This window comes from Prosopis cineraria, unplaced genomic scaffold (assembly GCF_029017545.1).
Source record: "Prosopis cineraria cultivar Desert tree isolate PC_DT_omini unplaced genomic scaffold, ASM2901754v1 PC6, whole genome shotgun sequence".
NCBI lineage: Eukaryota > Viridiplantae > Streptophyta > Magnoliopsida > Fabales > Fabaceae > Prosopis > Prosopis cineraria.
Genome location: NW_026555337.1, coordinates 6,272,620 through 6,289,406, shown reverse-complemented (window position 1 = coordinate 6,289,406; position 16,787 = coordinate 6,272,620). Strand labels below are relative to the sequence as shown.

At 35.4% G+C, this 16,787-nt stretch overlaps 2 protein-coding genes across 4 annotated transcripts; one reads left to right on the top strand and one right to left on the bottom strand.

Moving 5' to 3' along the window:
- Positions 1 to 3,007: 3,007 nt before the first annotated feature.
- LOC129313792 (tyrosine aminotransferase-like) lies at positions 3,008 to 7,598 on the bottom strand. Of its 3 annotated transcripts, none has more exons than XM_054957185.1 (7): positions 7,230 to 7,598; positions 5,075 to 5,414; positions 4,380 to 4,633; positions 4,226 to 4,250; positions 3,826 to 3,981; positions 3,633 to 3,726; positions 3,008 to 3,516 (listed from the first exon to the last, which is right to left on the bottom strand). In XM_054957185.1, exons 1-7 carry the CDS (start codon positions 7,499 to 7,501, stop codon positions 3,401 to 3,403), a joined length of 1,257 nt encoding a protein of 418 aa, XP_054813160.1. In that variant the 5' UTR covers positions 7,502 to 7,598; the 3' UTR covers positions 3,008 to 3,400. The 3 variants fall into 3 exon arrangements, with proteins under 3 accessions (XP_054813160.1, XP_054813158.1, XP_054813159.1); XM_054957183.1 differs by having other exon boundaries at positions 4,226 to 4,285; positions 4,415 to 4,633; XM_054957184.1 differs by lacking the exon at positions 4,226 to 4,250 and having other exon boundaries at positions 4,415 to 4,633.
- Positions 7,599 to 13,746: 6,148 nt separating this feature from the next.
- On the top strand, positions 13,747 to 14,816 carry LOC129313009 (ethylene-responsive transcription factor 4). The gene has a single exon (XM_054955825.1). The coding sequence runs from the start codon at positions 13,884 to 13,886 to the stop codon at positions 14,541 to 14,543; it is 660 nt and encodes a 219-aa protein (XP_054811800.1). The 5' UTR covers positions 13,747 to 13,883; the 3' UTR covers positions 14,544 to 14,816.
- The last annotated feature ends 1,971 nt before the right edge of the window (positions 14,817 to 16,787 follow it).

Genomic DNA, 16,787 nt, shown 5'->3' with positions numbered 1-16,787 from the left:
AGAGAAATCTCAGAAATTCGAGAATTGTTGGCGAGAGATTGGCATGTCGTTGTTCAAAAGATTCCTCGTGAATCTATGATGAAGCTGATGCGTTGGCAAAGAGATCTTTGGCCGCACCTCCAGGGTTCTATAATGTCCAGACAGGTCTTGATGCTCCAGGCTCTTTGAGGCCTCCTTATGCTCTTTTTCTTTTTTCTTTTTTTTTTGTTTCAGTACTTTCTTGTTGCTTTCTTTCTTTATCCAAAAAAAAAAAAAAAAACTGAGAAGGTATCTACTAGGAAAAGCAGGGACAACTCACAGCAAAACAAACGAACCAGCTTATTTGGGATTTTGTAACCTTTCGTTTCATTGCTTTAGCTTTTAAATTTCAATAATGTTTGTCCTGTTTCAAAAAAGAAGTATCTGATAACATTTTAGTAAAAAATCAAAGAAAAAACAAGAAATATGTGCCGTCTGACTTTCGATTGGACGGCGATGGCTGCATGTGCCGCAACTATTCTGAGTGGGCAATCTATTTTGCCGTTTGCAGGTATCAGATCGGCAGATCCTCTCAGCGGCCAAACTGTCAACGTCACTCAACGTTCAAATCTGTTTCATTTAAATAATCAAAATCTAATCAATGCACGTATCACATGATTATTAAAAAAATATATATAAATAATATTTTTAAAATAAAAATATCAATGTATGAAGCTAAATTTTAAATAAATAGACTTAATCTATTCATAAAAATAAGTTTAATTATAAATTTAAACATGATTTTTTTTGTTAAACAGATCACATTAAAATTTAACAAGACAGACTGTATATATCTACAAATTTATTTATTTTAATATAATTAAATTTTTGTTAAATAAGTTAAACCTCGCTTGTAGAAATATATAACATGTTCTGTTTAAATTTTCGTATGATTGGTTTAAAAAAAAATATACTTAAATTTATAATTAGACTTATTTATATAAATAGGCTAAGTCTATTTACTTATTTTTACACATACATAATATTTTAAAATATATTTTTTTATTATTTAAAAATAAATTATTTAGATATATTTATAATAGCCGTATGATGAGTGTATTGGTCAGATTTGGACCATTTGAACGGATCAAATTTGACCACTGAGGAGATCCAGTTCCCATTTGTAGCTGCCTCGTTTCAAAGTTCTGACGCATTCCCTTTTTTTTATAAATGGATTTCACCTCTGAGAACATTTTTAGAAAAATTACACCTATGATAATTTATTATCAAGAAATTTTATTAAATTCATAAAATACTCTCAATTTTTAAATTTTATACATTTATAACTTGATAAATGGTATTTATAATTTGACAACAGATATTTGCAACTTGTAAATAACAAGTTATAAATGCCTGTTATCAAATTATAAACGTGCAAGATTTAAAATTTAAAAATACTTTATAAATTTCATGATATCTCTTGATAATAAATTTTTTTTTCATAAAACCTAGGTGTACTTTTCTCAATATTTTTTTATAGGGTTAACATGCATTATTATCCCTATACTCTCTTTCAAAGAACACTAAACACCTCATGTTAATAAGTAAAATATTTTTTTTAATAATTTTTACGGAGAGCAAAAATCTCTTTCAATTTAGCAAACTTGTAGTTGTGGTCATTTGTTCTCCAAAAAAAAAACGTGTAGTCATTACAGGGCTCAATTGGACTACGGCTTCATGAAGACCCACTTGCCGGTAAACTGAATCAAGCCCAAGCCCATTAACTGAAGCCCATCTCAGTATGCTGATTTTGAGGGCATAGCATAAGAGGCAGAGGAGATTTCTAAAAGTACATTTTTATAAGTCAGGAAATGAGACTCACAGGCAGGTTGCGAAAATTATCAAAGACCAAGCTGAAGGATCCTCCAACGCCAGCCTCTGTCCATTGCTTCCACCATATCAAACTCGCTTAATTAATACTCATTTCGTTCAGAATTATAACCTACTTTTAACTAAATTGTATACTCAATAAGTTAGTTAATAGCTTTAAAATTAAACAATCTTTCTATATCTACCTTCATTTAATAAGATGTTTTGTTAACAGTGCCCTAAAAGACTCATGTATTTCATATTTTTTAACATGATATTTCAAGAAAAGTGTCTTGCAATATTGACAAAGAGAATAATTGATTCTCCTCTATTATATGAGATTTAAGAAGTAAATCATCATTTTATAACCTGCCACTGAATAATATAACTTATTAAAAAGTTCATTAAATATGATAGATATTATATTATTACAAAATATAATTGAAAGAAAATTATTTACAATTGACGGAGATGATAATTTCCCACTTTATTCACACGGCATGGCTTGGTATTTGACTTGCATGTCGCTTTGCATCAGCATGCATTGGATACTTTATAATTAGAAGTATCAGCTTAACTATACATTGATGTTAACAATCAATAATATAAAATATAAAATGAAGACTCGAATATAAAAGCCACTGGTCTTATTCAAAGGAATTATTTCCAATATCATCCTTCAATCAACGCACTATCAAGAAAATTGGAGATTGATTAGCTTGCTCATATAAAGTTATTAATTGAACGCTAATTTTAGGATTCTGAACACTCCCATTGCCTGTAAATATTTCTATTTCGGATTTGTCTCCCCCCCCCCCCCCTTTCTGTATGATTTCTCCGTGACCTTGTTATCCCAGGAAAATGTAGCTCAACAAATACGTATAGTTTTGGAAGCAATGAAAAACGAATTTTTTTCCGTCTTATATAAAATCATTTCAAGTAGATAAAAAAATTAAAAATGAATATTTAGCCTAATAAATCATTGTTACAACTAATTATCAGAACTATTCATCACAAAGTTTCACTGGTAAGGTACAAAAATGAAAAAGCAGCAAACTGAACACACGATAATATACCAGTTAGTGTGAAAAAAAAAAAAAAACAATAAAACTCAATCTATCTTATTTCTTCATGCTTTTCTTCGGTCCAACCATTTCAAACGCCAATTTTCCCCCTCATGGCCAAGCAAAAGTCCATTTTATTAATATTGAAAAAACAGATTACACTCACTAATTACAGCAATTAAGACGAGAAAGCAAAAGGAGCTAAGAAACCATTAAGCATCCTAAGTACAACCTATATCAGCAAACTAAGAAACAAAACAACAAAACAAACCGGCCTATCAGCAAAACATACCAAAGCCAATGCTTGAGCAAAACACATATTAAAGAATTCCTCTTGAACTCTCAGTTCTTAAATATGAAGAACAAGCAGTGCCAGCTAACGCAAATGATAATCTGTGATCCAACGAAATGCTGTTGGTCACTGATCACACCAACGACGTCCTTTTCTGTTAAGCTCTTTTGTATATTGATTCATAGTTGATACTGCAATTGAATGAGATCAGTCCAAATCACTTCTTGGAGTGCCTTTGGCAGAATACTCTAATCCTCTCAAGGCCCTCTTCAAGTGCTGAAGGTTCAACAGCATAAGTTATGCGTAGCCAGTTCTTTAATCCAACTGCCATGCCTGCAATACATGAGCATGTTATATATACACTACTCAGAGATCACACGTGTACTTTACTTGCAGAAACTTGAGAAGAAATAGGTCACAGGAAACTAAGATGTAACTTAAATTCATGCCTGGTAAAACGACGACAGATTCCTCCCTGGCCAGCTTCACACAGAACTCCGTATCATCATGAATTCCTTCCAGAAGTGCTAGGTTTAGTTTTACCTGGGAATGAAATTCGTAAATCTCATTTTTCTGGTGACTTTAGAAGGAAATACAATAAACTATATATAAAACAACAAACATAATGATGTAGACATGTACAGTCATAAACATTGCTCCCTGTGGCTTGTATGGGCAGGTGAAACAAGGTATCTCTTTGATTTTGGCATAGCATATGCCAGCAGTGTCCCTCAAGATCCTAATAATCTTAGCAAAGAATTCCACCTTTGTCTTTATAAGGATATCAGGAAGTGCTCCCTGTTTTATTTAAAAGAAGAAAAATAGAAGAAAAAACTGTTATTCCTATAACATCAGGAAATGTAAGACCAAAACCAATAATATAAGACATTGATTCATCATTCATGAGAAATAAAACAAAGTAAAGATGTCGGACAGGTAATTTTACTCTTAATTGCAAAAGGGATCCCGCTTGCTCTATATATGGCCCTAGCAAATAGGCATGTGAAACTAGATATCACATCAAAACATGAAAGTTACAAACCTGAATGAAAGTGGCAGGTTCAGATGTATTGATTTTACAACATTTTAAACTTTCGACCACCTAAAAAATACAAATGAATTCAATTCAAGGAAGTAAAGAAAATCAGTGCAGCTCACCACAGATGATCATCGAGAAGTTTTTCTAAGCCACCTATGAATAGATGTATAAGGTCCTCATAGAAGACATTACCCCCGTTTTTCTTAGGATGTCATTAGGATCATTTGTAACAAGCCAACCGATTCTCCAGCCAGGAACGAGCCATCTCTTGGATATAGATCCAAGCGTGACGACAGGAGCAATTGATGCAAAAGCCCCCATTGGAACAAAAGGATTTTCCCCAAAGTTGAGATGAGCATAAACTTCATCAGCAATTACAATGATCCCAAGCTTTCTAGCAGCCTCTGCCACCTAATGAATGGAACATATTCATTTGCATCAACATCTAGGATTCCATGAATGATGTTCAGAGGTTGAAAAATAGATAATACATGATGTCTGACTTGAAAAATATGACCATATTTAATCAGGGGAGAGAGCATCAAGCATCTGGCTAATGATGTACTGATTGAATGATACTTGCATGTATGTATCTTCAATCTTGAGAGTTAAGACTCTCAAGTCTTAACATACAGAATAAGTTTTTGTAATGATTATGGCAAACATCCTCCTCTGTCAAGTCTCTCAGCATCATGACAAAAAACCAATAGTTCGATATAAATAAGATTGGTCAAATTCAGAAACTGCATGCCACAAATGTAATCTCAACATTAGTCGTTATGTCATATCAACAGTTAGACCATTTTTCCATATCCGCTTTAAGAATCAAAAGGCTATGAATCCGAGTGGTACCTTCATCAAATGCAGGCGAGTATAAACATTTCCGCAAGGATTGCCAGGGTTTATGATGACCATAGCGACAGTATTGTCATCTGCCACAGCTTCAACAGCTTCAAGGTCAACCTCCCAACCCTTTTCCGGTAGAAGATCAAATATGCGAATCTCGATATGGCAAAGCGCAGCATGAGCATTGTAGTCAGGGAAGCCAGGTCTCGGAAGCAAAATGTTGGCATTAGGGCGGGCTAGGACTGCTGTAATGTATTCAATGGCTTGCTTGCATCCGGCTGTAAGAAATACATGGTCTGGTGATAGCTTGTATGGCAGATCTCGCGAGAGGTATTCTGCTACTGCCCTGCATCGTTTTTGTTAATTCGTTGGAGTTTCAAGCACAAGGGTTCTTTTTTTTTTTTTTTTTTTTCCGTTGGGGTTGAAAAAAAACCATGCATGCTTTTTTTTTCTTTCTTTTATTTTCCTTTCATAACGCCTGACGGGGTAATATTTCACAAACACCTACACTTTTTAACTTGAGATAAATCCTTAAATTTATTAAGGATGAATTATGTGCAAGAGAACTCGCTTGACTTGACATAATTTCAATCAATCTTCAAAAATGTTGATATTTTACTGCATAAATTGAAATGAAATTAAAAAGATTATTCAAATGACATTATTATTCTAATAATGTTAGGCACATGAATTGTTCATGTAAAGAAAATGAACAGTTAACACAAGTAAAATTTGTAATTCTTATTAATAATATAACACCATTATGAATTTATAATTTTTATTTCATTTATATCAATTATTCATTTTTCCTTACACAAGTTATTTATACACTTACGTTCACCAGATACAATAAAGTCAGTATTTTAATTTCATTTCAGCCCTCTAAATGTACCGTAAAATTTTAGAATTTTGAGAGTTGACTTAAATTATGTTGGTTAAGAAGGCTGACTGAAATTTTTCCTTTGTCCAACTATGTTACTCCTCTGATCAATATCATACTAAAAAATATTAGGTAAACTTCACAAAGCATAATTAATACAATTTTTTTAAAAAAATCTTAATTAGTGATGTAATTAATTAGACTTTTTAATTGAGATAACTTATTAAATAATAGTAAACATGAAAAAAAAAATGTAAGTATAAATGCCAGTTACTAATTTATTAGGATGTAAATTTGTTAAAAATGTGTCGTATTACGGGACAAAATGTTAGGCTTCAGAAAGATGAAAATGTTATTTACACTCTTCAACTTGGCAATTGCAGGCTGGCCCGGGGGGAAAAAATATCGGGAGGGAAAGCCCTTTGGGGTGAAGAAAAAAAAGAGACTTTATGTAGCGTTTATAGTCAAGGTAGTTAACTAATCTATATACTTAAAAAGTTAGAGCAACTTTCACCAAAAATTAATGTGACAAACATATCATTTCTGTCGCATTTAAGTGAATACATCACCAACAAATATCAGTTCAATTTATAAGAATTTGATTTACAACTTACAATATTGCATTATGGATCAAATCTCACCGCCAATTTAAAGATTTTATTGATAAATGATAATTTGTAAATACTTTTTAACCATCCCTGTGTTTATGTAGTTTTTCATATATTTTAATTAAATTTTCATTAATTTATAGTTAATAATCTAATATCAGCTTATGGATAAACAATTTTAACACTTTGACGTAACTTTTTTTTTTTAACATATTTATCTGCACACCGAGATTCTGTTATAAAATTAATGACGTAGCGGCTATAAAAATACAATAAAAAAATCATTTTCATGTCTTCATTTATTCATGTTAAAGGGGTTGTTCAATCACTTAATAAGCAGAGTCGGTCTTTGCTAAATAATCACTATACTTATGAGTTAGACTGAGTTTGATTTCAGTCAAGGCATATATTAAAGTATTGATAAAAAAAAAAAGGCATATATTAAAATAGAGAATTGAACCAACAACGCTCTTGCATCCTACATGCGTTGCGCTAGCTTTTGTGTTTGTATCTTTGTGTCTTTAATTTCTATATCAAAGCTTGAAAAGTAAGTGAGATCATCGTTCTTCAAGCTTCGGTGCTCTAGGGTTACAAAAGATTTGTTGATAGAAGTAGAATGGAAAAAGGAAACACAGAAAACGGCCGTGCATGGGAGAGAATCAAGCTACGCTACCTTCTTGCCGGAAGAAGACCTTGGAGGCTTTTGCAATAGCTACTGTATTTCGCAGACCTGACGGCATCGACGATGGCGTCTTCTGCCGCGACGGTGGTTTGGAAGCCGGGGAAGGCTGTAGGGTCACCATGGCCGAGAGGGATGGTCGGCCTTTTATCTTCTTTGCTTAAACTTTCCAAAGTGATGACCGTGTTTCGTACAGAGAGCGAAGATGCTGCGATCAGCTCTTGGTTCGCCTGGAAATGCCACTTACATGATCCATCAATCGGCATCTTCTCTGTGAATGTGTTTGCACGGAACAGTTATAGACACAGAGAGAGAGAGAGAGAGAGAGAGAGAGACAGAGTGAAAATGGCTTATCTCTGTGAACTGTTTAGATATGCTGTGAAGATGTAGAGGAGGAAATATGCCCCAAGCTTCTAAAGCTACCTATTAACAACACGTCGTATGGACAGGTTGGTGCTAGAGTTTCCTTGTGTTATACAAGTGGCATGTCCTTTTTGACAGCTGGACCACATGGTTGGGCGAAAAGGTTCTTGAGAACTGAGAAGAAGTACTAAACATTATCCAGCCCAGTTCCAGTTACGTGCATTCTCGTCAAACTATCCTGGGCCTACTTCCTTCATTGAGGCCTATGTGGAATTCTTTTCGGGGTCTTTGGTCCTTGAACCCAGGGATTGAATGTTGTGAGAATATTAATTAAAAAGCCTGGGCTTAAGGACTCGCTGAATTCTTGTCCAATTTATGGGGATTTAAAGTGCCAATGATATTTTGATATTTTTCTACACATTTCGATGGATGGGATTCGAACACAGTCTGCCCAGAATTGTCAGGTATCGTCAATTTTGTATATGGCGCAAAAAATAATCTAGTTTGCTGAAATACTAAAGCGCCCTGATTAGTTTGTTAGTTTTAAAGCAAACTGAACATAAACATCAAAACTTCATGGTTGGATGAAATCTCCAAATTTTTTCCCTTTCAATAATGCTTCTAGTGAATACTACTCCTGATTTCATAGAGAAAATGATTGAATATTTGTGAAATTTTTAGATATAGTTAACAACCTTTAAAACTTTCTTTGGTCTGTAGGAAAATTTGTAATGGATGTCATGCCAAGGTTTGGTGGGATTTGTGGTCTCCTCCAAATAAACCTCTAATCTAGTATGTGGATAAAAACCATCGTTTGTTGGACCCAAGAGCCTCTGTGAATACTTTTTTTCATAACAATGGTGATTGGAATTGGAGGGAGATGATTAAATTTATTCCTCTTTGGATTGTGAAAAAAATTATGATGATTAAACGACTCAATGGAAATCAAGATGATTATTTTTGCTAGACAGCATCCTTTAATTAAACTTTAGCATTAAATCAATATATCTTTTTCTTTGAAGAATTGGGAATTGACCTATAGAGCCTGTTTGGCTAAAACTGTGGAAGTGGCCTTTTTTTGAACAGTAAACACTTTTCTTGACAAGTGTTCCATGAGAGAATTTCACTAACTCACTCAAAGTTGTGAGAGGTTTTTCTATAAACTTTAATTATTCTTTTGAATGTCACAATGAGAAAATAGTTATTCACATACTTTGTGACTGTCAGGTCACCCAACAAGTGTAGTCATATATTACTAACTCCATATATATGCAAACCTTTTTTCTCTTCTAGTTTGCAAGTATGGCTAACGAGAAATATTTAGAGTAATCTTGGCTCTAAAACAAGAACAATCAAGTATGTCTAACCACATTTTGTACTATTTTGTTGGTCTCTGTGGAACAGTAGATGAAAGGGACAATAAAAGGGGAATGACTTGAAGTTGTGGAAATCCTACACAAGACTGAAATGCAACTAGCTGAAATGCTAGAGAATGGAAGACTTAAGCACAAGGTCTTTCAAAGGACAAACACAAGAGAACAAAGATGGAGTCCACCATGAGAGGGCTATCTTTGCTTAGATGTTGATAGTTTTGTGTATTGTCAGGGATTTGCAACATGCAGGGGAGTCTCTTAGGATGCTTGAGGTAATTGAATCTTGGGTTTTTCAAAATAAACTTAGGTATAGTTCTCCCATTGCAGTCGAACTATCTACGCTATATTTAGGTCTTACACTTGCTAAGCAATACCACATGAAGAAAATTCAGTGTCATTCTAACTTGCTTGAAGCTATCCACTTACTTCAAACTAGTGGGGACTTGAATTATCCTTTATGTTCAGATATTACTAAGTCACAAAAATTAATTTTCTTCACCAGTGAAGTGGAGATTTTCTATTCCAACCGTGAGAATATGAAAGTGGCTGATTGCTTGATCAATGATGCTCATAACATTAATGCTTACTTATATATTTTTAAATAAACTCGTTAATAGATATATGACTTATTTATGGGCTAAACAAATAGTGTGTGAATAACTAAAGCTTTATACTTTCAAGTCTTTTGACATGTCTTTTAATTCAAAAAAAAAACCTTTTTTAATTTCAATAAAAAATATTGAAAGTGACTTAGAAGTTAGAGAGAAAAAAATGCTTTCTTATTATTACTATTCATGTTCTAGCTATACAATCTAGCAGTAAACATTTTATTAAAAAAAATATAGTATTAGTACGCTTAGTGGGTCTAATTATATATTAACCACTTGGACTTTCGGTTTTTCCCACTCTAGTGAGAGAACCTCTCATCCTTCTCCCCAACAGAGAAGAGTTTTTTCCCATCGCCTCTTCACTTTGCTTTGATGTCACGTTGTTCCGCCACCTAGCCCTTTTAATCAACTCTAACATGTAACCATCAGAAAAGGTCAATCACTGATTTTTCGATCATCATCAAAATGCTCAATCATAGCTTCTACTTTCAGACTTCTATTTGTAGGAATTTCAAAGAGGAAGAAGGTTTACTAGATCGATATCGACAATGCTTGACCTCTCTCCTCGCCTCGACCACTGGCTTGGGTCGGAATATCCTTTGTTTCTCCTCAAAGAAAAAGAAAACTGCTCAGATTCAGGTTATGATCTTTCTCAAATGGATCTGCAGCACAGAACGTTATCTGGATGGAAAATAGCTCCCGCCACCTTCACGGTCCATCATTTGCCCTAGAATGCCTCGAATGATCCATCAAGTGGACAAGACTCTTCATCGAGATCACCAGCTTCTACCACATCCCATGACGTTTGCATGCTCTCCGGCGACTCTGAACCTTCTCAGATTTGGAGGGAAATCGTCTTCCACCATATTTGATGATATTCTGTTTCTTTTGTCTTTGTTTAAACCTTTATTTTTAGGGATAATTACATTCAATGACCAATCAAGCAAATTATTTACAAATATTGATCAATATAAAATAAGTTATTGTTAGGATGTGATAAACTTATTTTTTTTAAATAAAATTTGTTATTAATTTTTAATTAAGATTAATTTATTTGAGTAGTGCTTGAATATAATTCTTTCTTATTTTTAATAACAACTCTGGATGATCTCAGTTTAAACTCCGAAACCAGGCCTTTGTGTCAGGCAAGTGTGTTTTAATCCGGTTACAATATCTTTAACCTTATTTTACAAAATATTTGTCTTTTACTCAAGAAAAAAATATATTAACCATTTTTTATTTTAAAGAGGTTTTTTTAAAGAACATTATAAATGTGGCCGTGTGGGGCCACATATAAGGAAAAGAAGAAGATCTCATACAGAACTGGGCGCGGTGCGCGCATCGCTGCAAAATTTCCAGGAAGAGTGTCTGCGCTGGAAGGTGAGAGGCGCGAATGGACTTCAACTACCTTCCGCTTGCTTGGCAGCCTATTTATTATATGCGCCCTTACATTCATTGAACTTTACTCACATCTTCTCTAGTCATAATTATATTAATTTGGATTTTATCAACACTCTCCCCAGCTCTACTCATGCATTTAACACATGCATCTTGCACAGCTCAATTATCTACACACACACACACACGAGAGATATTTGTTTATTTATTATAAGAATACAAAAATGATTTTATCATCTTGATATAATTCAAGATAGACTTGCGTGACTACGAGTGACAAGGCCTTCTCTCCCCTTAAAAGATAAAATAATTTCCAACCAAGTAATTAAATTTACTTTAAAAAGGTGCATTGAGCCGTTACCATATCATCCCATGCTCTTTTGATCCTATTTATAAGATATTTTTAATATATTTTATTAAAATTGGGAAAAATCTTAGAATTTACTAATTCTGTTTAAAAATTTAATAATTTTCAATTGCCCCTGTCAAACATATACTCCCTCCATTAAAAAATATAAAGCATTTTTAATTAAATTTTAATCCCAATAAAGTAGTTATATACTTTCAAATTAATCCTATCTTTTTATATTTATTCTTATTAAATACTCTATAATACATATAAAGTCATTATTAATAGGTATACTTTAAAAAAAAGACAATAATTATACTTTCAAAGATTAAAAATGACTTACATTTTTGAACATCTAACTTCTTAAAAAATGTCTTATATTTTTAAATAAAAAAAGTATACTTTAACAATATATTTATTTTTTCCTACATTCAATAGAGATTAAGTGAAAAAAGTTATGATAAAAATTTAATAAAATAATTTATAAATAGGATAAAAAATTTCCAATAGAGGTTCTTGGTTTGGGGGGGGGGGGAGGGGGTGCTACTATTCATTATAGACTCGCGTGCCTATACTAAGCTTGGATTAGCACAAATGACAAAGGCTAATTTCCTGTAAGCAAAAGGCTGTGGATTACACGATTAGCTTGGACGATTTTCTTCAAAACTGAGTAGTAGATATTAGTCAAAACAGTTACAAATAAAAGCCCCTGTTATAAATTGACATTGAAAATTATATTCAAAACTTAAATATTTTACTTATAATCAAGACTCATTTGTTCGCAATCGTTTGCGTTTGTGGCTCATTATTTTAATAAAAAAATTGTCAAAAATCTAATTATTATTAACCCAATCTTTTGAGATCTAACTATATATTTTTTCCAAACTGTTCTTGCAATAAATATTGTTTTTTGGCCAAATCACCTGAAATCAATATAAACACTTTTTGAACTAGCAAATAAATATAAACCCTCAGGAACCTGAAGTCCCAAGAGACACAAGCAATCATTGTCCGAACGTTGGGGGAGGAAATATTAAGAGGAAAAAATGTCATAAAATAATGGAAAAGTCGAGAAACAAAAAGGAGGAAACTTCCGCCCTTAATTGAATTCCGTAATCTGTGTTGCCATTTTAGGCACAAATGACAACTTTGCATCCATCTCTTTATTTATTTTGGCGCATAATTTCAGCTCGATTACGACGTCGCAACGCCTGCCTCCCTATCTCTCCCACGCTCCTCCCTTTTGCCGTATACTCCACCTTTCAATCCCACGCTCCAGATCCATCGCAGCCGCGCGTGGTTGCAATTAGCGTGGGGAAGCTTGCTGGTCAGTGATCTGGGGGCACACGGTGATTAGTTAAAGAAGCAAGAGAAGAGAAGGGACCAAGACGTAAATTGGATGGAAGGCACCGAAACAAATGATGATCAGAGCGTGACCGGCTTCTTAGAGGACGCGTCATGAGCAAGACAAGGACACGTGTTTCTGTTTAAGTGGTCAGGTTCACTCCCGGTTCTCGAACTGTCGGTCCAAAAGAACGATTCAAAAGGCGAGTCTGAAATTATGAAATAGATAGAAGAGAGAAAGAGGAGCTTGCAACGAAGGATGCTGACAATTGTGAGAATTGGTCCTTTGTTATCCAACTAAATCCAATCACTCCACCAACTCTGCCTATTTTTCGTGTGTAACACGCTCGTCTTTCCCCTCTTTAATTTCTCTTTTCCTTTTTAAAAAAAGCATCGTACTTCTCACTTAGCACCGAAAATTTAAGGAAAAAATAAGCATCTTGCTTATAATCAAAAGTGGTATGTTTCGAATAATTTGCTTATTCTTTTTTCATGATGAAGAGTGGAGAATAATCAATCAACCATAAACAATCACTTTTTTATTTTGATTTATTTGTGAATTATCATATTAATTCATATAGCCGGCTATAGTGGATTAAAAATGCAGAAGATGTAGTATTTTGAAAATGCATCATTCGAAAGGTTGATTTCATTCGGCCAAAAAAAAAACAAGGTTGGTTTCATGCTGAAGGGAAGAAGATGATAGGCGTTGCCGGGTTGGAAATTTTTATAAAGAAAAAAAAGAGTTTAAAATTGAAACTATATGTGAAAAATTTGGAGAGTAGTGTTATACACGCAGTGGACGGAAAAGGCGAGCAGAAAGCAGAAGGCGAGCCGAAATAACGGCACGTTAGGTTAAAAGCCGGCATCACATCAAGCGCCTCGCCGCTTGTCTCGAAAATCCCGCGTGCCACGTCATCACCTTACCCATCTCTCCCCCCCCCCCTCGCTTTCACCCTTGGGCGGCTGCTCTCCCCGCAGTCAAACTCTCAAACCGCTGGTTGACTCCACCCTCGTCCCGCCCTTTTCCTGTCTCACACACATCACATTCCTCTGCCCTTTTTCTTGATTAAAAATTAAACAATTTAAAAAATAAGAAAGAAAATCACGCCTCCTTGCCTTCTCGTACCACATTTATATATAACCACCACTTTCATGTCACAACCCAAGCTTGTGAATACGCGAGTGGTTGTTTTCTATATCTCTTTGGATCATGCGAAACACAACAATGGCTGTGAAGGAGAAGCTCGGTATCAAGCATAGCAAGCCCAACAATGCCAAGGAGGTTCACTACAGGGGCGTTCGCAAGAGGCCGTGGGGCCGTTACGCCGCCGAAATACGAGATCCCGGCAAGAAGAGTCGTGTCTGGCTGGGGACGTTCGACACGGCGGAGGAGGCCGCAAGAGCCTACGACGCCGCCGCCCGGCAATTCCGTGGCCCCAAGGCTAAGACCAACTTTCCTCTGCCCAGTGAAAGCGGTCTCAACGGAAATAACCAGAGCCCTAGCGAGACTAGCACCGTGGAGTCCTCCAGCCGAGAAGGCTCAGAGCGTGATATAACGCGCCGCTGCGATGTCGGCGTTGTCGTGGATCGGTTCCCGTTCCTTCCGATTCAGCCGCACCACATGGCGTTCGGTTGTGGAGGTGGCGGCATGGCGGGTTTAGTACCAGGTATGCGTCCGGTTTTCTATTTTGAACCGGCTGCTGGTGGTAGGGCTGAGTTTGTGGGTCAGCCATATCCGTTGCCGGTCGATGTTAAGACAAAAATGGGAAGTGCGGCTTCAAGCGAGTCCGATTCGTCCTCCGTCATTGATGGTCAGCCTAAGAAAGCTATCAATCTTGATCTTAACCTGGCTCCTCCATCGGACGATTGAGATTTCGCTTTCTCCTGCCCAGCTGATTTTTATTTTTTGTTTTTTTAAATCTAATCTAATCATCAATCTCCTATTATGTGAGGGAAGAGCCGAAGAAAAGTTAATTATTAGTTATTACTGCATCTTTGGTGTAAATAGGGCCTTTTTCATATCCCCTGTTTTTTTAAGTTAATTAACCAGCTCCGAATATCTATGGATCCATTTTAACTTTCTGTAACCTCTCGAGTTTAGATATAGTTTAATTTAACTTTCTTTTCTTTTGTTTCCCCAGAATTGGACTTAGTTTTTCTAGCGGAACATTTCGTGTTCAGGTGAAATGAACTGAACCGGGAATGAAAAATAATGATTCGCCTGAAGCTTTGTAGTCGCGCAGTCGCGCATAAGAAACCCAAAGCTCAATCAAACTATCGTAGCTGTAGCACTTCTGGACTTGTACAAGCGTGAACTCGTGTAGAAAACTAGCATCTTTGTAAATTGATATTCTGACAGGACAATATTTTAAAATGCTGTTCAATATGAAGTTATCTTTCTCATTTGGCGAAGATTTTCTTGATCTGTTCCAGAACTTTCAAAAAAACTCATTCGATTTCATTAATATTTATTCTAGTCCTAATATGAGGATGAATATAGGTGGAGTCTATGCCTAGCTGGTTTCCGGCCAAATTTTACGTCAGGTCATTTTTAATCGCGAACTTGTGTCTGATCTTTACTGGGTTTGTAAGTGGGCCGCCCTAGTTGTGCCAATCCAGGTAGTTTCTTTTTACCATTACTTTAAATTTAAATATTTATCTTGATGGTGGGGGTGATTTAATTATTTTATAAAAGGAGCGAATCAATTGCAATCAATGGTTCGGACTGCACCAAACTGGCCAAACCTTCATGCACGTCCAATAAATTTCTCATAACTCTTTGTGTTAAGACGATTCAGGCTCTGTTTGGATATACTTAGAAAATCAGTTCTGGCCCCAAAGTCTTGGTTTTAAAAATTTTTATCCAAACACCCAATTTTTCAAACCATAATTTTATTAAAATTAATTTTTAAAAATTTATTCAAACATCATGATAATCAATTTTTCTCAAATAAAATCCAAACGCACATAGGTGCTACTATCACGCAGGCACAAGATATTATCTTGAAAGGAGTTTACCCCCCGGGGGGGGGGGATATTATCTTGAAGGAATGCGGAAACTTGCGGTTTCAGATGAACCTGATGACGGTGAAAATTCCAATTTGATATATTTTAACAAAATTATTTACAAATACTGTATACGAAATACTAAGTCAGAAATTATTTGCATGGGTGATTTCCGGCGGATGATCTCCCATTTCGACGTCAAATCACACGCCCTTTCTATAAAGTTAATGGCTTTGCGGGCCAGAACGAAATTGGAGAAAGCAAGTACATTAACGTGGAAGAAGAGGAATAAAACGGGGAACGAGGGAATAGAAATGAATCAAATTACATATGGTCGCTGTCTGCATCGTACGGACATTTAATAAATAGGGTGAAGTAATATGGGTGTTTCATGTTTGGTGGTGAAAAATTGAAATGCGGCATTTGCGAGACTAAGAATAAGAAGTCATTAGAATAAAATAATATATTGCTAGTGAGTGGGTACAGGTGATATTTGAATCTGATTAGTGGTTCAAGATGGGCGTTTCATGTGATATAATAATTGTTTGATTCAATAAAATGTTTATAAGATATGTTGTCATATAATATTAAATTTTAATTTTTCAGAGAGGATACATACATAAATAATGGTTTTAATCATGAGCATTGTTTTGAATTTGGGAAAAATAATATCTGGAAAAAGTGATTAAGATAATTATTGATTTTTTGACCAACTGGGATAATTATTCATTGAGTGAATTCAATTATTCGGTGAATCTAAATAGGAGTGAGAGTGGGGTAGGGTGCATTGCAGCGTTGATGTGAAATCGGGGGCAACGAATGGGTGTGGGGAGGGGCAGCGATGGGGATTGGATGGGAAAAAGGATAGAAGCAAATCACGGGACTGAGGGGGAAGAGACGGGGGTCCCACGGAGGGGAAGCTCCGTGTTGACGGGTGCGTGTCAACATATACGGTGGAGGCCACGTGTACTTCTTTTGCCGTCCAAATAACTGCAATCTTAAATCCGACTCCCTTCTGTGAGAAAAATGAATTAAATAATTAACGACACGGTGGTCTCGCAACCCATTCGTTGTCCTCCGCGGGAGGGAAGAGGTAGGAGGGGAGACA

Coding starts and splice junctions, on each gene's coding strand:
- LOC129313792 (XM_054957185.1), bottom strand. CDS start 7,501: ATGCCGATTGATGGATCATGTAAGTGGCATTTCCAGGCGAACCAAGAG. Junction 5,415..7,229: donor GGTCTTCTTCCGGCAAGAAG/GTAGCGTAGCTT, acceptor AAAACGATGCAG/GGCAGTAGCAGAATACCTCT. Junction 3,727..3,825: donor AGGGAGCAATGTTTATGACT/GTACATGTCTAC, acceptor TTTCATTCCCAG/GTAAAACTAAACCTAGCACT.
- LOC129313009 (XM_054955825.1), top strand. CDS start 13,884: ATGCGAAACACAACAATGGCTGTGAAGGAGAAGCTCGGTATCAAGCAT.